The 22,990-nt window shown below is 41.2% G+C and overlaps 1 protein-coding gene across 2 annotated transcripts in view; it reads left to right on the top strand.

Annotated features, from left to right (window-relative positions):
- LOC139310548 (kinesin-like protein KIF19) overlaps positions 1-22,990 on the top strand; it is a 70,282-nt gene that overhangs the window by 44,849 nt on the left and 2,443 nt on the right. For both annotated transcript variants that reach the window (XM_070934725.1, XM_070934726.1), the window contains 16 exons: positions 975-1,085; positions 2,693-2,780; positions 4,942-5,078; positions 6,434-6,559; positions 9,185-9,379; positions 9,862-10,008; positions 10,804-10,926; positions 12,607-12,754; positions 13,850-14,024; positions 14,208-14,406; positions 14,573-14,843; positions 15,758-15,879; positions 18,196-18,350; positions 19,463-19,568; positions 20,334-20,430; positions 21,897-22,297. In XM_070934725.1, coding sequence (XP_070790826.1) covers positions 975-1,085; positions 2,693-2,780; positions 4,942-5,078; positions 6,434-6,559; positions 9,185-9,379; positions 9,862-10,008; positions 10,804-10,926; positions 12,607-12,754; positions 13,850-14,024; positions 14,208-14,406; positions 14,573-14,843; positions 15,758-15,879; positions 18,196-18,350; positions 19,463-19,568; positions 20,334-20,430; positions 21,897-22,297 — 2,601 coding nt within the window. The remainder of the gene's footprint in view (positions 1-974; positions 1,086-2,692; positions 2,781-4,941; positions 5,079-6,433; positions 6,560-9,184; positions 9,380-9,861; positions 10,009-10,803; positions 10,927-12,606; positions 12,755-13,849; positions 14,025-14,207; positions 14,407-14,572; positions 14,844-15,757; positions 15,880-18,195; positions 18,351-19,462; positions 19,569-20,333; positions 20,431-21,896; positions 22,298-22,990) is intronic.

The following is a 22,990-nucleotide window of genomic DNA, read 5'->3' as shown; positions in this document are numbered from 1 at the left end:
TGTACCTGTACATGCCTTTGAGATGATGAGAGGAAAAATAACTGGGTGGCAACTCCAGACCATTAGGAATATTGGATGAGAACACATACAACAATCCGACTGGCCTTTTTGCCCCAGCATCCTTTCAGATTTCTATTTCTTAAGCTACTTGCTTGTTTCACCTTGAGGTTATAAGGTCCTCCAGCTAAAGAACAAATATAGACTCCTAAAGTAGGGTATATTTACTATTAGATTAGAAGGAATTAACGTAAAGGTAGGCAGGTTGTGCCCCCCATATGTTTTGGATTATGCCTTTCATAAATCCCTAGCAACGTGATAGGTGATGGTTAATCACTGAAGTACATTAAATTGCCTCCCTTTGAGCTAGCAAACCAGTTACTAGGCAACTAGCGTTGAGCTTGAGGGAAAATCTTGCAATTGAGGGTATTACATTTCATGGTTACACGTAACGAGTCCTGAAGCAAGGTAACATTTTGCCCAGAATCTTTCTAAAATAAGGTCAAGAGATGAATATAGTATAAAATCCAGATCTGCGATCGAAGCGTTGTGGCCAGTATCATGTGCCTCTTTCTTTGTTTCTCTTTACTAGCGGCAAACCAATTTGCAGAGTTTTGAAATAGTGCCAGTTCTCTTTGGCCAGGGACAAAGGTGGAAGAGAATTTATTAACAAACATCCTACCTTATGCAATAATGCTATGATTACATCTCCTTCAGTTTTACTCTTTGGCGTCCAAGTTATTGCATGATTCCTGTCTGCTGTTTGCGAGTTCTGGAATGTATCTTATCTGTGGCTCCCTTGCAACAGAAGGGCAAGAAAAAAAAGGAATTGAAAATGGGATGTGACTGCAAAATGTTCCCCTTGGATAAAAATACTTTGCATACTATTCATTTCTTTTATCTCCCTTGTTAAGATTTGTTCCTGCTGCTTCAGTAAAACTAACATAATTTATCAAAATCCCAATCCATTCCTGCAGATGATTGTGCTAATGGACCCAATGGAGGACCCTGATGATGTGCTTCGTGCCAACCGGTCACGAGAGAAATCCTATCTGTTCGATGTAGCCTTTGATTTTGCTGCTACTCAGGTGAGGCCTGCCCCCAGGCATTCAGAACAGAACAGAAACTTTTTTGAACCCTGACTTTTTAAAAATATATAGATGAAAAGCAGTGTCAAGAATTTGTGGCAGCAGATTGACAGAGAGAGGAATTCAGTGAATAACTAACATTTACATTATAGCAGAGGTGGGCAACTTTCAAGACGTGTGGACTTCAACTCCCAGAATTCCTGAGCCAGCTATGTTCAGGAATTCTGGGAATTAAAGTCCACAGGTCATAAAGGGGCCATAGTTGCTCCCCTTACGTGAATGTTTATGCTTGTTATTTTGCGTGGGGAGGGGTTATTAATTTTGAGCCAAATCACCCTTTTTGAGAAACATTTAGGGAATCCCATCTACTTTGACCCACTCAGTTGTGGGGATGGGAAGAAGCACATCCAGACATTGCTAGAAGAAAAACACATAAACAGTTTGTCACACAGCTCCTCTTTTTCTAAACTCATATTTCTGAATTTTTTTTTTCATACAAAACAAGGCAAAGGATATCCTAACACCCACTCTATCCTGTACTCCGTTTGCTCAACTTTATTGCTTTAACGCCTGCTACTGCTTGTGTCAGAGGGGGTACAAGTATCTGGTGGGATGGCTAGGCCAAACTGTGAGCTCCATTTTGAAGTAATTTGCACATAGACTGAAACTAAAGCTCCTGAGTAAGATCCGTTCCTCCTCTGCCAGGTGTTATACATGGGCTAAGAATCAGAAAGGGGAGCAGAGAAGGAGTAAAGTAAGAAGAGTTTTGTGAGATATACCATATTTTTCGGACTATAAGATGCACCTAAATTTACAGGAGGGAAACAAGAAAAGATGTGGTTCTCATTTTATGAGTCATCATGGCCCACTTTGTGCGGATGTGTATATATAGCCAATATCAACATGCCATATTTCTTAAACCAAGAATTTTTTAAAGAAGAGATGCAAGCATTTCAAGAGAAGAAGAGCCGACAAGTGCCAAGGGGGAGAGAGAATCAAGTCCCTTTTATTTTATTGATTTAGCTCAGAAGCAGAGTTTCAGCTTACTGCCTTTCCAGCCAAAGGGAAGTGTGGGTCGGTTGCCTTGTTTTAACTCAGCTGTTTCAGATCTATAAATCTAGGTTGTTTTGGCCTGCTTAACCACTGTCAATTCTGGAACAATAAATCTGACATGTGGGACTGTCTCAAGTAGTTGTTCCATGTGCTATTTATTTATTTGTATCTCAAGATACATTCCAGCTTCTTCAGTCAATGATCCATGGGCAGACTGGTTAGATTGCATGCCAGATAGCAAGGCAGTAGCAAAGCCAAACTGAAGAGCTGCTGGCATAAGAGGAATAGATAAAGTTCAAGGATATCCATAGTAAAGGGTTTAAAAAGTCAAGTTGGCAATCATGACTGTGCAGTTGAAGCCTCACCTCTGTTATACATGTGCCAGTTTCACACACACTTGTAATTACCATCTTGACTTTTTCTATCCCTTTTGTAGATGTCTCTGATAAGGTTCATTGCTGTCCATCCCTTTATCTTTAGAGCAATTACTTCTTCCCTAAAAGTAAGTTCTTTCATGTTTTCATTTATTCATATCTCTTCATCTCCCTCTGCAGGAAATGGTCTATCGTGCCACCACTAAAGGACTCATAGAAGGGATCATCTCTGGATACAATGCAACCATTTTTGCCTATGGCCCAACAGGTAAAAACATAGGCTCAGTTCTGACTGAAGATGTCTATTTCATTTTCCAATTAATTGGTAACAACCAAGCTCTGGTTGCTATAGCTGTGGGCTGTTGTAGTCTTGCAAGCATAGATTGTATAGTCCTGGAAGCAATTGGACTCAGCTGAGAAATGCTGCTCCATTTGTGATGATAAATGCAAAGCTATATTCTTTGCATGGGAAATAGAAGAGGGCTAAAAGATAAATAATATTCGGACCAAGTGTTTTAACTTGTGGCTTTTTTCAGTCATACCTCAGTATTGATAGAAGATAATTTTTGTACGTCAGGGTTGAACTGTGGAGTCCTTGGTGCTCTATCAGCTTGGTTGTTTTCTTGCAGATGTTTCATTACCAAACTAGGTAACATTATCAGTACTAGTAGAGAGAGGAGTTTGTTTTCATTTTATATATTGGTAGCTTGCTCTGTGAGAATGGTATTGGTGGTTCCTTAAATGGGCTATTGCTTATGATTAACTTATTTGTTAGTTCCTTGATTGGAGTATTATTTGCTTCTTAACTGTTGGTCTACTGTTACTCTTTGTGTTAATCTCTGTTCATCTAGATGTTGGTTGCTGATGAGATGTTTTGGTCTTTTGGGCTTTTTGATTGTCTTTTTGAATGGCATGTAGATGATGTTGATCTCTATGTGACTGTTGATGGTCAGTTTGTCTGAGTGCCAGACTTCCAGGAATTCTGTAGTGTTTTTTGGATTTGGCTTGGTCTAGGATGCTCATGATTTCCCCGTTTTGAAACTATGGTTAAGTCTGTCCATGTGTTGTGAAATTAAGGAGTTTTCATCATGTCTTCTGACTACTAGTTGGTGTTCATGGATATGTTCTTCTAATCTCCTGCCTGTTTGTTTGATGTAGTGGCTGTTACTGTCCTGTATATTAGAGATCAGGGGTCCCCAGTCCCCGGTCTGTGGACCGGTACCAGTCTGTGGCCTGCTGGGAACCAGGCCGCACAAGCGGCAGGCAAGCATGCAAAGCGCCACTTGCACAAGTGGCAGACACATGCGCTAAAATATCCCCTTCCCGCCACCACCGCTGCCGCTGCCACTGCTGGTCCAGAAAGGTTGTAGATGACTTCTGGTTTCTTTTCCAAGGGCTGCTGGGTCTTTTGGTTTACTTAGGAAGTTTTGGAGGTTTTGGTTTGTGTGCTACAGTGATACCATGTGGTACCTCAATATTGTTTGAAAACTGAACTCCTTATTTATTTATTTATTTATTTATTTATTTATTTATTTATTTATTAAATTTTTATACCGCTCCCTCTCCCGAAGGACTCGGGGCGGTGAACAGCCAAAATTAAAAAACATACAATATAAACATTAAAATATTATAAAACAAAATTAAATTTATCTTTGGCTTCCCCCAATTTAAAAACCCCTTACCCATAAAATTCACCAATTAAAAGATTTTTAACCCAGCCCGGCTTGCTGAAATAAAAAAGTCTTCAGAGCCCGGCGGAAGGTCTGGAGGTCCGGGATCAGTCGTATCCCTGGGGGTAGCTCATTCCAGAGGGCGGGTGCCCCCACAGAGAAGGCTCTTCCCTGGGGGGTCACCAGCCGACATTGCCTGACCGACGGCACTCTGAGGAGGCCCTCTCTGTGGGAGCGTATTGGCCGGTGGGAGGTTATCGGTGGCAGAAGGTAGTCTCGTAAATAACCAGGCCCTAACCCTAGTTAATTAATTGCAGGATAACTGGAAGCACAAAGATATAAATGTCTGTTCAAAACAAAGTCATTTGTTCATTGAACCTTTATTCTGTTCCATAACTTCATTCATAGATTGGCCTACCTCAGAAAACACATTTTTAGCAGTTACTATAGTGGTTAAAGCACCAGACTAGAAATTGGGAAACTGTGAGTTTTAGTCCCCTTTTAGGCATGAAAGCTCTCTTAGCCTAACTTACCTCATAGGATTGTTGTTGAGGGGGAAATGGAAGGGGGAAGGAGTATTAAGTATGTTCACCATCTTGAATTATTTATAAAAATAATAAAGACAGGATTTAAAAAATCTAAAAAAAGAATGCAAGGCTCCTTTCAAAGAAAATGTAATGACAGTTTTGGATCATCCCAGAATATAAATGTTTCCCTATTTTATCAACCATTTTTCTCATCTCTTTCCTTACATCTCAGGCTGTGGAAAGACCTATACCATGCTTGGCACTGATCATGAGCCTGGCATTTATGTCCAGACACTCAATGACCTCTTCCATGCTATTGAGGAGACCAGCAATGACATGGAGTATGAAGTGTCCATGTCCTATCTGGAGGTAGGTCACTTTGAAGGGGTCAGAAAGGAAAATGAATGAATGAATGAATGAAGAATGAATGAATAAATGAATGAATGAATGAATGAATGAATGAATGAATGAATGAATGAATGAATGATGAATGAGGATAAGAAAGTCTGAAATTGCTCAGTTATCTTCCCAGGAACAGAGAGACAATCCTTCACTTATACCGTGTTTGATTTCCCAATTTCTGTTAAATGGTGCATGTTTTTAACATGCTCCAAAGTATGAGGACTTCACCATTAATTTTTGTGCAATCTGGTGCAACTCACTTAATACCTGCCTTCCTTAGCAACAGAAATACTGGTCCCAATTGCGGCTGTAAGTTGAAGACTACCTCTATACAAAGGGACATGTATACCAAGGGACATACTTCCCAGTAGCTAGTTCACCAGGCTTGTATTGAATTCATATTTATTTACACATTAAGTGGTGCGTATCTCCTGTTTTGTCTGAATGGTGAAAGGTTATATGGGACCCGGCCATTTTTGTCTCCTTGTCCAATATATCCTCTCCTCTCCAGCCTCTCCGCCTTTATGGCTGATGTATACTTCATATGGTATGTGGAGATAATTTCCATAGCAACCCATTAGGACTCATACTATAATATTGACTCACATTAGCAGCCTTGAACAAGCAGCACTCAGCAACAAAACAGGAAAGGCAAGAAGTAGTGGCTGGAAGAAAACCCTGAGCACAACAAGACTTTCCTGAAGGAATGAAGGATTCTTTCTCCTCCTCCTCAAGTCTGTCCAAATGTTTGAAAATGGAGTGATCATCTTTCCATTTTGCTTCCGCTACACTTTGGAAATCCAGTCTTTTCTATCTGGCTTCACTCTCAAATCAGCTTTCTTACATTTACATATGTCTGCACCATATTGAATCTAGTGGATGATGTGATTCAGGCTGTGATCTTTGTTCAGCATTTTCAGCAGCATTTCAGATATCAAATCCAGGCTGCATTCAATGCACAGGAGAAGTCATGGTGGCACTGCCTGATTACCAACTAATCTCTCCAATCCAGTAAGCTATTGTTGATGGGATTCCAGGTGTTGCAAGTTGGTACTAGGACATGGAACCCGAATGTGGAGATGCTTCTGTTCTGTGATTTCCCTTCATAGAATGTTTAAGCACTGATATTTTGAGCTCTTCCCTGCACCTCCAACAAGATGTTTCCCCCCATCTCTGAGAAGAGAAGGATGCATCTAAGAAGGCAGTGACCAAGAAACCAATTTCTGTCTATTCTGAAGCCTACCAGTATATAATTTTTTTTCCAAGCTGCTTATAATTCCCCAGCCTTTACCATTAACATTTTCTTTTGTTCTTTTAATTAGATTTACAATGAGATGATCCGAGACCTCCTGAACCCTTCCTTGGGCTATCTGGATCTGCGTGAGGATGCCAAAGGTTTCATCCAAGTGGCCGGAATCACAGAAGTCTCAACCATCAATGCTAAGGAGGTGAACTGGAATAATAGCAATAGCACTTAGACTTATATACCGCTTCACAGTGCTTTACAGCCCTCTCTAAGCGGTTTACAGATTCAGCCTATTGCCCCCAACAATCTGGGTCCTCATTTTACCCACCTCGGAAGGATGGAAGGCTGAGTCAACCTTGAGCCTCGTGAGATTTGAACTGCCAAATTGCAGGCAGCCGGTAGGCAGCAGAAGTAGCCTGCAGTACTGCACTTTAACTACTGCACCACTGACTGATATACCCTGCAAAGGTTAAGGGGAAAAATTCATTGTTGCCAAATGCAGTCTTACAAGATAGTAATCCTAATTATTACTTTAACTTTCTTCAAGAGACTACCATGGATTTGTATGGATAGCTAGTCTGATCTGATTGAACATCCAAATCCAGTCCATTTGTTTTAAACAATTGGCAAATTTGGTTATAGTAACAGTTCCTAACTCAGTTTTTTTGTTTCTCACAATGTCTGTGACTCCTTGAACTGTGTTTGGAGGAACAATCTCAACTCAGAATCCCCAGAAAGCATTCTGTTTAATGTCCCACACATAAAAACAAAGCCTCTTCTTTCCTTTCCCTTTTTAATTCTTGTACTATATTTACGTGACTAGAGTTGGGAACTTCACTTGTTTGTTTTGTCACTTAGTGGGATATAACACACATTTTAAGCTGGGAAATATGACTGGGCTTCTTGTTCGTGGAGGCAGAAGAAGAAACACAAGAGGAAACACAATTGAGGCGGAACAGGAAATTCAGTCTTTTTCACTGTATATTGGTGAAAGGAATTAAAATCAGACCAGTATTCCCTAGCAACTGGTAGCACAGAGATTTCAAAGAACAGACAGCCAAACTGTAATTTTAGCTTGTTCAAAAGTTCATCTCACAAGTAGTAACCCCAAGCAAATGTGCATAACTGCAGTTTTAACTGATTTAGTTACAAAAACCACTGCTGCAAATCCTGTGACCTAGCTTCTCTTCAGTTAAAGAAGATTGTTTTGGGCAGCCTTCCCCAAGCCATTCGAACTAAAAATAATGAGCATTGTATACCAATGAACCACATGGCACAAGATCAAGGAAAATTTGTTTAGTTAGTATTCACTTCATTGCAACAGGCTTTTGGGAGAGACATATTGAAGTTGCTTTCTTAGCAATTAGGGGAAAAAAGCCTTAGAAAGCCTTAATAAGATCACACTTAGAATACTGCATCCAGTTTTGGTCACCATAATATAAAAGAGATGTTAACACTCTGAAAAGAGTGCAGAGAAGAACAACAAAGATGATTAGGGGCCTAGAGGCTAAAACATACGATAAACGGTTGCAGGAACTGGGCATGGCTAGTCTAGTGAAAAGAAGGACTAAGGGTGACATGATAGCAATGTCCCAATATTTGAGGGACTGCCACAAAAAAGAGGGGGTCAACGTATTCTCCACAGCACCTGAAGGCAGGACAAGAAATGATGGAAACTAATCAAGGAGAGAAGCAACCTAGAACTAAGGAGAAATTTCTTAACAGTCAGAACAATTAGCCAATGGGATGGCTTGCCTTCAGAAGTTGTGAGTACTCTTATCACTGGAGGATTTTAAGATATTAGACAGCCATTTATCCAGAATGGTATATGGTCTCCTGCTTGAGCAGGGAGTGGACTAGAAGACCTCCAAGGTTCCTTCAAACTGTGTTATTTTTGTGTCTGTGGCTCTTCTTCATCTCTTAGCTTGCTCAGTTGCCCATTTTCTGCTTTGAGTCCCCCTGAAATTTCATAAAATTCCCCATACTGGGACTCAAAGTTCCCTTTTGCCTTTTCCTGGTGATGGTGTCCTGTTTGTCTTTCTCCATCCACAGCTCCCCGTTATCCTATAGATGGAAGTCATTTTGGCTTGAAAAGTTATTAGAGATAGAAGGCCTTTTGCTGACTAACTCCTGATCAGTGCCGACAATTGCTTTCCATTACCAGGTCTTCAATATGCTAACCCATGTCCCGTCCTCTTTGGGAAAAAGAAGTTTCTGCTTCAGAATTGTCCCTTTACATAACTATTGCTACCAGGGCACAATCTGTTGCAGTAAATCCAGATAGATCTTCTTTCTGGAAAGCGGAGAAGACAGGAGACTATATAGGTTTGTAATTTCACTGAAAATAATACACTATACTTACTTTACTTTATTGTCATTGCACAGTATACATCATACATAAGAAAACTATAAAAATAAAACAAAAACACACATCCTTCACATTCTATGCAATTGAATTGAAAACCCCTGATATTGCATTCATATTGCACTATACAGTAGAATTGAATATAGTTACTGTTCTGGGATAGAAGCTGTTTTTCAGCCTATTTGTCCTTGTTTTTATTATCCTGCTTTTATTATCCTATTTTATTATTTTATATACTGCGAGATACAAAGGAATTTCAGAAGTCAAATGCATATTCCCAAAGAACACCCAACAATATGTCTGACTCTTTGGCTTTTGTTCATGTGCATAGGGCTTAGAAAGTTTGAAGACTACACTAAACCTGCCCTTTTGCTCTGTTCCTCCCCCTGGTTCTTACTGGAGGCACATTGCTAACCTACACCAAATAGTTTGGTCAGACTTACGTTGTTTTTGTTCATGTAGATAATGCAGTTGTTGATGAAGGGCAATAAGCAACGGACACAGGAGCCTACAGCAGCCAACCGAACATCTTCACGCTCCCATGCAGTGCTGCAGGTCACCGTGCGCCAAAAGAGCCGCATCAAAAATATTATGCAGGAGGTGCGCATAGGCCGACTCTTCATGATTGACTTAGCAGGCTCAGAGCGGGCTTCTCAGGTATGGATATGGAGGAGAAAAGGCCAATTACCTCAAAAGTGCAAACACACACATGGAGACAAAAGAGAACTGGCAATTGACAGAGTTAACCTGCAATACTGCATTCTAACCACTGTGCCACCACTGTCAGTCATTTAAAAGTCTCATTTTTTAGAGCTTTATCGGAATGTCATTAATGATATAGTTTCCATCTAATATTTGGATCAAGACCATTTTGCATCAATCTTCTCTTCCTTTGGCTCACCATATTTTGTCTTAAGTCAGGAACTTAATTTGATTCTAGATAAGATCCACCTTCCATTGGTTTTTTCCTTTGGTGAAACCAGCTTAAATATTAGTGACAGAAGAATGAGGACAGGGAAAATATATTTCAATCTGACCTCAGAATTATATCTCAGAAAAATAGGGCTTGCCTCAGGAGTGGTCTGTGTTGGAACAGCAATTTCATTCTCATGTCCATTCTACCTTTTCCACCTCCATAGACACAGAATCGTGGACAGCGTATGAAGGAGGGCGCTCACATCAACCGGTCTCTGTTGGCTCTTGGCAATTGCATCAATGCTCTCAGTGACAGGACAGGTGTCAAATATGTTAATTACCGGGACAGCAAGCTTACTCGTCTTCTAAAGGTAGACTGTTCCTATTGTAGGATTGGCAAAAAAGCAGAGAGTGAATAGCCTAAAAGAAGCTGTGTATTTTGAATAGATAGGCAAAACAGAATAGAAAGATTTTTTTGGTGGGTGGGCTGTGTTTGTGACAATATGTGCTTAATTGTACTACCCCTTAAAAGTGGAATGAAATGTTCCAATAAACAAAATAGCAATCTGGTTTGTTTGTTTGGTCATAAGTTTGATACACAGCCTGCTTTCTTCTGAGGTAGAACAGAGAAAAGGAAACATGTATGGCAAGAATAATTTAAACTAACTGAGGGAGATGGGGAAGAGATAAAAGTTGATCTAGTGGACCTATGTAAGACAAGCCAATGTTCACACTTACCTATTGTGCAGTATAGATATGATGGGTCAAGCTACAGTTTCAGGACCTTGGAGAGTTCCAAGCAGATACTGATAACTGTGGCTAAAACTTAAGAGTTCAAATTAAAGCTTTTATAGTTCTTGATCCAGACTCCCAAAAAGTCCATAAGTAAAAGCTGAATATTCAAATACCTAGTATGAAGAATGTGGTTCCTGAAGCAAACCTGGCTTAAAAAATGTGTGCTGAGGATCCTGCTTTGATGGGATTGGGCTTGAAAGGAAGGTGCCTGGCTAGTCAGATCAGTTTTTGTATTAGAGCTTGGATTTAGAATCATCACAGCCTACCTGGCTGTATGTTTCTCCTTTTCTGCAGACAGAGTTCTGACTGCTGCTGAAACCCCGGTATGGCTTCCTGGCATATATATTCAGTCCTGTGGTTTCTATTTCCAGGATTCTCTAGGTGGGAACAGCCGTACTGTCATGATTGCTCACATCAGCCCCGCAAGTAGTGCTTTTGAGGAGTCACGCAGCACCTTGACCTATGCCGAACGTGCTAAGAATATCCGCACCACGGTAGGATGTCACATTCTTGGCATTTTATTGCTTCTTCTGCTTTGTCTAGAATTCCAACTCTTGGAGGTTGTTCAGATAACACAGTTTGTTTCACCTGAATTCAGACGGTTCTCCAGTCTTCCAGATCTGGTCATCAAAACATTAATTAATTTAGCCTTATCATCAATATATTTTCTAATCAATGCAGGAGCTGGATCTGGTAAGGCAGGAACCAAACTTGGGCACACCAGCATGTAATCATTGAAGAAATGCCTTCCAATCAGAAGGATAAGTAATTAATGGTCAAATTTGAAGAAAATAAATTTTAGGCAGGAGGAAAAGGTCTAAAATTGAAATCTCAGAACAGATAAATACTTAGAACTTGATTCATATGTTCTACAATTAACAGAGTTTATGTATATATGTGACTTCTGTCTTAATCTGTGATAAAGCAACTTATCTAGCTGTGTTATATCACTACATTGTACAGGGTCTCCTGCTTTAGCAAGTTTTAAGCAAGTTCCTGAGTATAGAATTGAGAATTAGGAATCAAGATTTATTGCTACATAAACACATAAACATGAAATAGCTTTGGAGACATGGCAATAGCTTAAGATACTGTACAACAAGCTTCTAGACATCAACCTGCAATCTCTCTTTTTTAAAAATCCTTCTCATGACTTAAGCAGAAACTCATTGTAACACTGCCTTGTCCATGGAGCTGATTGAGGAGGATGCCATAGATGATTGCAACAAAAATGTGGCAAAGAAACCCTTCTTTATGCTCAAATTCAGTTGCCAAAAAAACCAAAAGAAAAGGCCTCCTCATAATTACAATCAAATTACAGAACTATTTGCCCCTTAATTCTCAATTGGTTCCTTCTTGCCTTTTTATTAGATAGTAGAAAGTCTTGATTTGTCTGGCTCTACTTAATTAAACAGTTGATTTTCTAACCAATGTTTTTATGTTATATATTGATTCTGACCCTTGCATCTTTACTATTTTATGGAATGATCTAGTATTTGAAAAGCATCAGCCCTATAAAGTAGACCACACTAAGAAACACTGTGCAGACCTCAAGTTGTATTAGAACTATAGCAATAGAATCTTGCAAGTCTGAATGTGCTTCCTTGTGTGCATCTTCATGAGAATTAAGAGGGGGTGATGGTGGTTCTGAGATGCTTTCAAACTTACTTTCTTAGCCTGAGTTTTAAGTCTCATTTATCTGATTGTTGCCTTGGTCATGGATCTTTTCTCTATTCTTCAAGGCCATTCTCTTTACTCACTACCACAAGATATTTAATTGTTGTAAGACTCTGGATTAGTGAGCTTTAAGTGGGGCCACGGTGGCTCACGTGGTAAGGCGCTGAGCCGGCGCTCCGCTGAGGCCGGCAGCTCGGTGGTTCGATTCCTGTGAGTGAATAAACTGCGTAGGGACAGGAAAGGAGGCTCCCCCGATTGCCTACTGGCATTCGGGCATCCCGTGGGTAAGATAAAAAGTTCCTTTCACAGAGGCAGCCAGCCACTTCGGTGATCCCTGGCTAACACCTGCCATACGCTAAAAAAAAAAAGTGAGCTTTAAATAATTAATTAGTCTTGGATGCTGCCAGAGTCTTCTTGCACACACAACATTCATTCAGTGTAATTTTCTCTCCCCCATCCCGCCTCTCTCTCCCTCTCTCCCTCTCCCTCTCCTGAAGGTGAAGCGCAACCATCTCAATGTCTCCTACCACATTGCTCAGTACACAAGTATCATTGCTGAACTCCATCGTGAAATTCACCGGCTGCAATGCAAAATTGAGCAACAAGAGCCCCGTCCAATACGGTCAGACATCCGGAGTATTCAAGGTAGACTGAGTTGCTGCTGTAGCATGACGATAACTGTAGAAGATGCCTGGAAGATGAGGTTATCCATATATGAAGTGTGTATAACCTCATCTTCCAGGAATCTTCTCCGGCCAAGCAAGTATCAACAAGGAAAATCACAAGCAGGATGTGACCAAGGACACCTCTTGCTAATGTTCCTTAGCAATTAGGCATTATACAGAGGCATATCACTTTGATGCATGGCTATGCATTATGTGTTTAATGTTAGAAGCGATATGCCTCTGTATAATGCCTAATTGCTAAGGAACATTACAAAGGGGTTTCATTGTCACATCCTAAAGTTTAGCAGACTAAAGTGCTGTTAACTAGCACCAGCTGCCTGCAATTACTACAAGTTCAAATCTAACCAGGCTCAAGGTTGACTCAGCCTTCCATCCTTTCGAGGTAGGTAAAATGAGGACCCGGATTGTGGGGGCAATAAGCTGACTTTGTATAAAAAAAGAACACCGCTTGGGGGGGCCAAAAGCCCTACTAAACAGGTATATACAAAAGTATGAAGGCTATTGCTTAACGCATTGTAAGCCGCCCTGAGTCTCCAGAGAAGGGCAGCATATAAATCGAATCAATAAATAAATAAATAAATCGAACCAATAAATAAATCCTGCTTATGATTTTCCTTGTTGATACTTGCTTGGCCACTATGGAGAAATGGGACACTAAAAGATACAGGCTTTTCGCCTGATCCAGCACAATTTAGTTTAAAGTCTTACATTACACATTCCTCAAGCATTCCAGAAATATGCCTGCCATGTCATCTTGACACCTGTAGAAAAAAGAAGAAAGGGAAATATGTATATGTATTATGTATGTGTGGGGGTCATAGGTTGATATTTCTGTCTTACGGATTGTAAAGGGATCTCCTGATTGACAGGTTTGATGAGGCACTGAAAGTTTTGTAAAAGTCAGATGCAGGCAATTAGACAGAAAGCATGGATGAAATAGAAAGGCATGAAACAAAGGGAGCAAAAACTTGGCTCTTCTGTAGCTTCTTTTCCCTTAGCACTTTGGTTGGATTTCCAGTATCAATTACACTTCTTTTTTCCACCTTCTGTATAGCTGAAGTACAGCTCCATGGGAATCATTTTGAGAGGCAGGAGATGGATCAGCTCCGGGAACAGCTGATCAGCACCTTTCGGGAACAGATGGATGTGCGTCGCCACCTCATGGAGCTGGAGAATAATTACATGGAGATACAGATTGAGAGCTCTCGCCATCTCCTCACCATTGCTGAGTAAGCAGACAGCAGAGAACAAACAGGACACATTCCTAGGACCTTGGTTGTGTAATTCACTGTTTTCCATCAGCTTATTTTGAGAGCTTAGATTAGATGTGTCAGTTGCCTGTCATTTGCTGGCTCTTGACCATAAGGCATTTCTTCAACCTTTCTTCCTTCCCCTCTTCCCCCTCTTTGCAGTTGGGAACAGGAGAAGACACGTCGAGTGCAAAAGTGGCGAGAGGAGCAAAGAAAAGAGAGTTACAACAAAGATGAAAATGAGAAGGACTCTGACACTGGGGACGAACTCTCAGATGTACCAGAGCCACAGGAAGTGGTAGCAGCTCGGGAACATATCACTATTCTCCTGGGGGAGCAGGATAAACTTCATAAGCAGAAGGTGTCAAAAGCCGGTGGGGTGGACTGAATATTAGCTAAAGGAAGGGAGGGAAGGGAGAAGGGATGTTGCAACTTTATAGAGTGGAGCAGCCTGCAATCAGCAACATTCCTTCCGCTATCCATGGCTTTCACTGGCTCTGTGACTCTGTACCTCTTCTCTGTGCCAGGCAGAGCTGGAAAGGCGCTTCTGGGAAATACGGCAGCGTGGGCAGCGGCTAGAGGAGGCCTTGCCGTGGTGCATCAGCTCAGAAGAGCAGAGAGAGGTTCTGAGTTTGCTGTGTAAGGTACATGAACTGGAAGTGGAGAATACAGCCATACAATCAAGTACGCTTCTCAAGGACAACTTCATCCGTCATCAGGAGAGAGCTATGCGTCGCTGTGAGCGCTATCGCAGCATCTGTCACCGCATCATCCAAGAACAACGACAAATCATTCATGGTATGACTACCTATGTTGCCCAGTGCAGATCAATTTTTCACAATTTAGTGCCCTCTAGAGGTGTTGGATTCTAATACCCAGCTGGGGAGAATGATTTACTGGGTGGGTAGGTAGGTAGGTGGATGGATGGGTGGATGGATGGATGTGTATATCATGGGTACAGGGATACACACACACACATACATTCTTGATACAATGTGGTAGAGGGGGGCTCTGTGATCCCCAGTTCTTGAATCAAGGAAGTTGTGTGTAAGAAAATAAAAGATGTTATATAATAATCATCTACTTTCCCAGACTTTTCTGAGGCACAACAGAGATCTATATCCTTTCTTTCAGATTCACATGCCTTACCTTTGCTTTCAATCTATTGAAAGCCTCTCTCAAATGTAATTATAAAATCTTTTTGCCTCACAATTTTATGGCATCTCACAGTATTATGCTCAGGAGTCTGAAACTCAAATCATAATGGGAGAAGCATCAACACTAGTTCATTAACCTGAAGATCACAGTAATGAAGTCTTTTCAAACTAACCTTAGGAACAAACTGTATAGAATTTAATGGAGCGTTTTAATGCTGTACTTGTCTATATGTAAACAAGGGGCATTCTGTTTTTCTGGTTTATCTTTATTGATACTGGCTCTATAAAATCATCCCAAAGGGCCAGGTACAGGTCATGAGTTTGAGACCCAGGATTATTTTGCAGCTTGTCACCCTGTCTTAGCCTATTCAATCATGCCATTGATGCTTTTCCCATCAAAAGTATATGGTGTCTTTCTTCCTAATCATAGCATCTGTCCCATTCCCTTCATACTACAAGGGATTGTCATCTCAGTTGTAGACCAGTGTTGAAGCTTCTGTGGTCTGTTTGCCTCTCTTGTGTGATCTCATTTCTGCTTGCCCTTCTCACTGCCAGAGTCTCACCTAGTGGTGCCATCCCATCTGGAAGAACTGTATCAGGTTTACTTGCATGAACTGGAAGAAGGGGCCTTAGATCGAATGGCAGCCATGAATCAAGCAACTGTTAGAGCTCTTAAGGTACATTGATGTTCTCATTGCTGAAATCCTTTCACCTCACTCAAAAGTAATATCTTTGGGCCTCAGCAGTATCCACATTTAGAACAAACTGTCTGCACCAGCAGAGGAAGCCTAGGCATCCTATTATACAGAGAGTGACAATTGCAATAGCACCTAGACTTATATATACCATTTTATAGTGCTTTACAGCCCTCTCTAAGCAGTTTATAGCGTCAGCATATTGCCCCCAACAATCTGGGTCCTCATTTTACCACCCTCGGAAGGATTGAAGGCTGAGTCAATCTTGAACTGGTCAGGATTGAACTGCTGGCAGTTGGCAGAGTCAGCCTGCAATTCTGCATTCTAACTACTGTGCCACCACGGCTCTTACAACCTTGTTGGATATAGCAAATGTAATATTGGGTCAGGGTAGACTTTTTAATCATGGAAAGGGAAGGCCCTCGCGTTCAAGTTGCCCATCACCCTTTCCAGTAAGTCATTTAGATTATGTGGTAAATATCAATTTTACAGTTCATTCTTTCTTCTGCTGTCTATCTCGCATTTTTTTTCTTCTGAATATTGAGTGAAAAGCTAATTTCACTGATTGTTTTATTCTTGAACCCATCATTGTATTTAATGATATATCCAGAAAAAAACCTCCTGAGTATCAAGAAACAAATCAGTTTTTCCAATAAAAGGCAAACCAAAGAGTATATAATTAAAAAAACAAACAAACGAAATCCTGTTAAAACATCCTGAAAATCTCTTCATATCATCTTCTATGAATGTTGGACATAAAAACTATTACTGAATTGTACTGAGTCCACTTCCAATGGATCTAGTAAAGTGGAATGACTTCGATAGATGCCGAGAGTATTCCTCTTGTATTCAGTTCATATTCATTCAACATTCATTCATTCATTGCTCTATTCTTGTTTTTACCATATGAGTTTCTTAAATAACCCATTCTCATTGCATTCAACTAACATTTATGATCCTTCTGAAATATTCAATTTTCACATAAAAATGGAGGCATACACATCTCTTTATATGTAGCAATTTTTGCTTCTTTTGACAGGCATTCATTCCACACATTCTACCCACCATTTGTATACCTTAATAATTCTCCATTCATTTTCCCATCTTCTACCAATACAGATGGGTACAATTACATCTATTTGCTCTAATTTGTTGCCATTTATGTGAAACTTGCAGTCATTCATTTAATTTTCACTGTCAAACACAACAGTCTTGTAATATATTAGTTTTCAAATGCATATTTCTTCTTGCATCTACAGTCTAACATTTGCTGCTCTCTCTTTATTCAAATACATAGATACATACATACATGCATACACACACATACACACATATTTTCACATCTGAACAAACTCATCTCTAATATTGCATTAACATTCCTTAAACATTGATCCATAAATATATTAAGTAACTTAAGGGAGCATCATATATTCTTGTTTTATGACCAATATTGAACCAATCACTAAATATTCCATTTATTTACACACTTCACTTCTACTACACGCTTCACATATTACCACATTCAGGAATCGATGTTCGATTCCATATTTGTGCAAAACTTTCCATAAATACAACCTATTCAAAATATCATATGCATTTTCTAAATCAATCATTGTGCAATAATCTTTCTCACATTCATACATTTCTCAGTGACTTGCTGAAAAATAAAAAATCGGCATTCTCTTCCCTGCATAAAGCCCTATTAGACTTCCTGGATTTTGCACACTGTTACCTCTCATACCATTTTGATTAGAATTCTGTCAAACATCTTCCCAGACATATTTAACAAATAACCTGTGTATTTTTTTCATTCAGTTGCTAACTTTCCCCCAGTGACAGTATTTTCCAATGGTGAAGAACAGATGGGCCTTCTTACACATACAATGAACAATAATAATTGCATTATGTGTTTATTGCATATAAATAAACCATTTCCTTATTTTGATATTTCCATTATCTACATCTAGAGCCATAGAGTTTTTCAGTATTCTCATAGTACTTGTGACATCTTTTTCATCCATCTTTTTTCTTGGACATTAACCTTTGAAGCATTTGTTTCAATTCCACCCTTCACTATTGTTCCCAGAAAAATCTCCAAAATACTTCTTCTACATTAGTCCCATTTCAGTTTCATTTCAAATTGTTATTCATTCATTCGTTTGTTTTATTATTTAGTTTTTTTAATTTAGTAAGTTTATATGCTGCCCATCTCATCGATAAGGTAGCTCTGGGTGGCTTACAGAATGGTAAAAAGATAAATATAAAAACAGTTAAAATGAAGAAAATGTTTATGTGCAGGAGACTTCTGTGCCAAAGCTTCCCCCGCTCCCTGCAGAAAATATTCTGGACTCGGACCAAGAGAGTGTCAAGACGTTGGGTTCTGAGGGTCAGCAGCTGCCTTGGCGGGATTCTCGGAAGAATACCCTCCCACCCCTTGTTCCAGCATCAGACAGGTAAGAACTGTTCAGAACTCTTCAAAAGGGAGGTAGAAGAGTGGCATTCCAATTTGGATGGATCATCCACCACAGAATACAGGTAGTCCTCGACTTACGACCACAATTGAGCCCAAAATTTCTGTTGCCAAGTGAGACAATTCTTCACTAAATAAACTGTTGTTAAGTGGAAGACTACCTGTATGAAATGTGGGTCTTTGAAAACTCTGGAGCAAAAGGTTTCCTGGAACCAAAGCCAAATTAAGAGAGCGAGTGCAAATTTTCAGACGCATTCAGTGCTCACAGTCGATATACTCCTGTCCCTTTTGTCTTCCATTTTCTTAGATGTTCTGTCTTTCTCTTTCGTGTTTCTCTCCACCACTGCTCTCGGCCTCCCTCCTCTTACTTTGTCTTCAACATTGTCTTCCTTATTTTTCAATTCATATCCCGACCAGTGGTGGGTTTCAAATTTTGGGTTCTGTGGGTGTGGCTTGGGGGCATGGCATGGCTCGATAGGCATGGTTTGGTGGGTGTGGCAGGGGAAGGTTACTGCAAAATCCCCATTTCCTCCCGATCAGCTGGGACTCAGGAGGAAGAGAATAGATGGGGGCAGGGCCAGTCAGAGGTGATATTAACCGGTTCTATGAACTACTCAAAATTTCCGCTACCGGTTCTCCAGAACTGGTCAGAATCCGCTGAATACCACCTCTGACCCCAACCCATATGCAACCCCACTTCTCTTGAAATAGTTTGTCATGAAGACCACTTCCTCTTGTTGGAAGGTTGGAAGAACGGGTTAAAAAAACCAAAAACAACCAAGGCCATTCGGTCACAATCAGGATCTAATTCAGATCACATCTCCCAGTGGATAGGACTCCATCGCATAGACATACAGGGCAGGGATTTTATTTTCTTAGTTATTTCTTTCAAGCCTTGTTAGAACTTACAGCACGGTTGTTGTGTGTTTTCCCTTTAAAAATCAGCCTGCCATTGATTTTTAGCAGTCTTGCCAGTTAAATTTGATTGGAGCGGAGACTCAGCAGCCCATAAAAAGGGAGTTTGGAGCTACGTGAGGTCTGTTTGCCTAGTGCTGTGCTGAAATTAGCAAGTACTTATCTTTCTTTTCTCCACAGTGAAGCAGTTCAGGTGTTCAAGGCAAGTCCTCGGGCTCGGCAGATGAAACATTCAGCAGTGATGACTCCACCCCCGATCCATGTCAATGGCATGATCAGTCAAGAGGTATGAAGAATAGAGAAAATGGGGATTGACATGCATATGATGGTTTGATTCAAACAGGATCTCACCACTACAGTAGTGGCCAAAATTGTGGAAACCTTTTGGGAAAACTGTTTTTTTGAGGTTTGATGGCTAATAACACCACTTTTTTTTTTTTTTTAATTTCAAGATAATCATACTCCACTGCTGGAATGGCCTGGGAATAGCCCAGACCTTAACCCAATTGAAAATCTATGGAGCAGACTAAAGAAACTTGTTGGTCAGAAGCGACCCAGCAATAAAACCCAGTTAATAGAAGCAATCATTCAATCTTGGTTTCACATTATAACAGCTCCATAACTAAAAGACTTGGTTCACTTCATGGGAAGACGTTGTAAGGCCGTAATTCATGCTAAAGATTACCTAACTAAGTATTAACTGCAATGGTGATAATTTTTGTATATCTCGTTTTTTCTACAGTGATAATTTTTGTGCATCTCGTTTTTTCTACGTGTTTCACTTTCCTTCTTTATACTGAAACTGCTATTCTAATAGCAAATCCTTCATAAAAATTATTGCATTACATTCTTGATTAAATTATCTTTCCATTAATATATAATTTTATGATGCTACTCCCCAAAAAAGTAGTTATTAGCTAGTTTTAGAAAATTCACTTTTCCCAAAAGGTTACCGCAACTTTGGCTGCTACTGTACACTAGGGGAGGAGCTATAACAATCAGGGAAAGCTCTGTATAATTTAATATGGCCTGCCTCCTTTCTTCTTCACAGTATACACCCCAAGAGAGTTTGCTTATCCTGGGCAGCCACCAGAATTCTTCCCCTGACAGCAGCGATCACTGTTCTGATGGCATCTTGATGCATGGAGGTGAGATATAGCGTATGCTAGATATTTATTGAGAGCCAGATTGATGTTGTGGTTAAAGTGCTGGGCTGAGAACCAAGAGATCACGAATGCCAGATTGGGAACCAGAAGATCATGAGTTTTAGTCTTCCCTCGAACCTAAAAGCCAGCTGGATGACTTTGAGCCAGTCACATTGTTCTGGCCCCCCTCCTCACACAGGAAAATGTAATACCAAGCAAGCCTGCCAATATTTTATTAGATAAATAGATTAGAATTCTTGGCAGACCAAGGTTTTGGCAGCAAACTGCCGAATGCCTGCCAAGATCATTTCCACTCCCATAAAGTAGAAGAGGACTTATCTTCAGTCCGTTCCAGGAGCAACAAATTATCCACGAGACAAGATTTTAGTCAATGTTCAGTCCAAAATATATCCAAGTCGAATTTCAGAGATCATGATGTGACTTGCAGGGTTTAACTTTGTCCGTCACAAAGCCTGAAGAGCAATCCCACCCACTTTTATTCCTGGTGGGGCGTGGCTCCGTGACTCAGCTCAATCTCTGGCCCTCCCATGCCTCTTCCGTTGCCGCGCATGCTTCTCCATCCGACGCTGCCTGGGATCAAGCCAGGATTCATCATCCCCGCTCCCTATCAATTGGTGCTCCGATATGCCTTCCTCCTGGCACATCCCAGGCTGTTCCTCCTGGCCTTCGGATGGAACCTGAGGCACTGCCAGAAAGGAGGGTCCTGGAGAGGGAGGCCTTGTCAGTTCCTCCCCATCACCTTCTGAGTCTCTTCCTCTGTTAGGACAGGCTCGGGAGTCGGGGTCACAACACATACTTTCTCAGCTCATGCGGGAAGAATAGGCAGGACCATTAGGTACTCTGCTTTGAGTTGTACAAAATAAAGGCAAGATACAGATCCTATAATTAAATATTGAAAGGTTCTGTGTTTCCTCATGGCACTCCATGAGTAGTTAGGTTGCTAATAGTCTGCAGCTGAGACCTATTTTATTGACTTACTGGGAACTCTAACTGCCTCACTCTTCCCAGTTACCCATCAGATCAGAAAAAGACAATGCAATGAGGGCCTCCCTCCCACTTTGAAAAGACCGTAAGCTGCTTTCTGGCATTTTTTTTTTTTTTAATTTGATTTATATGCCGCCCTTCTCCGGAGACTCAGGGCGGCTTACAATGTGCTCAGCAATAGCCTTCATACTTTTGTATATTTTATACAAAGTCAGCTTATTGCCCCCACAAACTGGGTCCTCATTTAACCTACCTTAGAAAGGATGGAAGGCTGAGTCAACCTTGAGCCTTGGAGAGATTCGAACCAGCAGTAAATTGCAGGCAGCTGTGTTAATAACAGGGTGCTTTAAACCACTGTAGTACCAAGGCTCTTTTTCCACCCTTTCCTTTTTCCTGCCAGGCCGCTGGCACTCTAGCAAAGGGAATCCAGGAAAAGCTTTTAATTTTGCTTCCACCTCTGGCAGAACACAAGGAGATGGCGAGCGGCATCAAAAACATTGCAGTGAAGGCTGCCCGGCGTCGTTCACGAGTCCTGGAATCCGATAGGCTGAACCTGCTGAAGCCAACCAAGGAGCTCAGCAACCTCTCCCTCCACTCTCTGAGTGAAAGCGAGGATACCCTCTGCCGGGAAACCCCCGCCCTCTGCCAACCCGCCAGTCCCAGCCTGCAACATGCCATCAGCGAGGACAATCTGTCGAGCAGTACCGAGGATACTGCTCCTGGGAGACATGTCCCCAGACGCTCCCTTGGTCCCTGGCTCCAGGTTAACAAAAAGGGAAGCAAGAAACTTGAGAAGAGGGAAGAATCATTAGAGGCTAAGAGGAGGAGACGGCGGTCACGCTCGTTTGAGGTTACTGGACAGAGGGTACGTCTCCCCATCCCAACACTATAATTAGCTAAGATTAAGATTTACAGCAAAACAGTCAATGACGGTACCTTGGTGGTTTCCCTTCAATAGCTGAGGGCCAAAGCTAACTCCCATCAAGCATAAGTAGGAATTCACTAGCAGGCTGCATCAGAATCCCAGTGCTGAGTTTCTCCTGCCATCTTCAAGGTCCACTCAGCAAGCCTTGGAGTGAACTCTTGTCCTGCTACGGTGATGCTATCCAGTGCCCTAAGCTGATTATTTCTCCTAATAAACTCTTGATTAAATATCCTAAGAGGTAATAGTCTTCCTCTGTTTTCTCCTAAAGGCAGGCTGCAAAAGCTCACGTGAGGTCCCCCTCAATTCTGAGATCTCAGAAACTACATTAATGAATTATTAGTGCAATGAGTTAGTGCCCTGATGGTGAACCTATGGCACGCATGCCACAGGTGGCACACGTAGCCATATCAATGGGCATGCAAGCTCAGCTCCGGTGCGTATGCGTGTGCCGGCCAGCTGATTTTCGGGCCTTTTGGGCCTACCAGAAATAGGGAAACAGGTTGTTTCCTGCCTCCGGAGGGCCTCGGGAGGGTGGTGGGGAAGGCCCATTTTTTTCTCTCAGCTGGCTCCAGAGCCTTTCTAGGAGTCTGGGGAGAGCAAAAACGGCCTTCCCCACCCCCCTGGAGGCCCTCC

Source organism: Pituophis catenifer, unplaced genomic scaffold (assembly GCF_029215685.1).
Source record: "Pituophis catenifer annectens isolate HBS135680 unplaced genomic scaffold, rPitCat1.0.hap2 SCAF_2, whole genome shotgun sequence".
Classification (NCBI taxonomy): domain Eukaryota; kingdom Metazoa; phylum Chordata; class Lepidosauria; order Squamata; family Colubridae; genus Pituophis; species Pituophis catenifer.
Note: the sequence above shows the minus strand (reverse complement) of the source record. Positions and strands in the feature narration are given on the sequence as shown.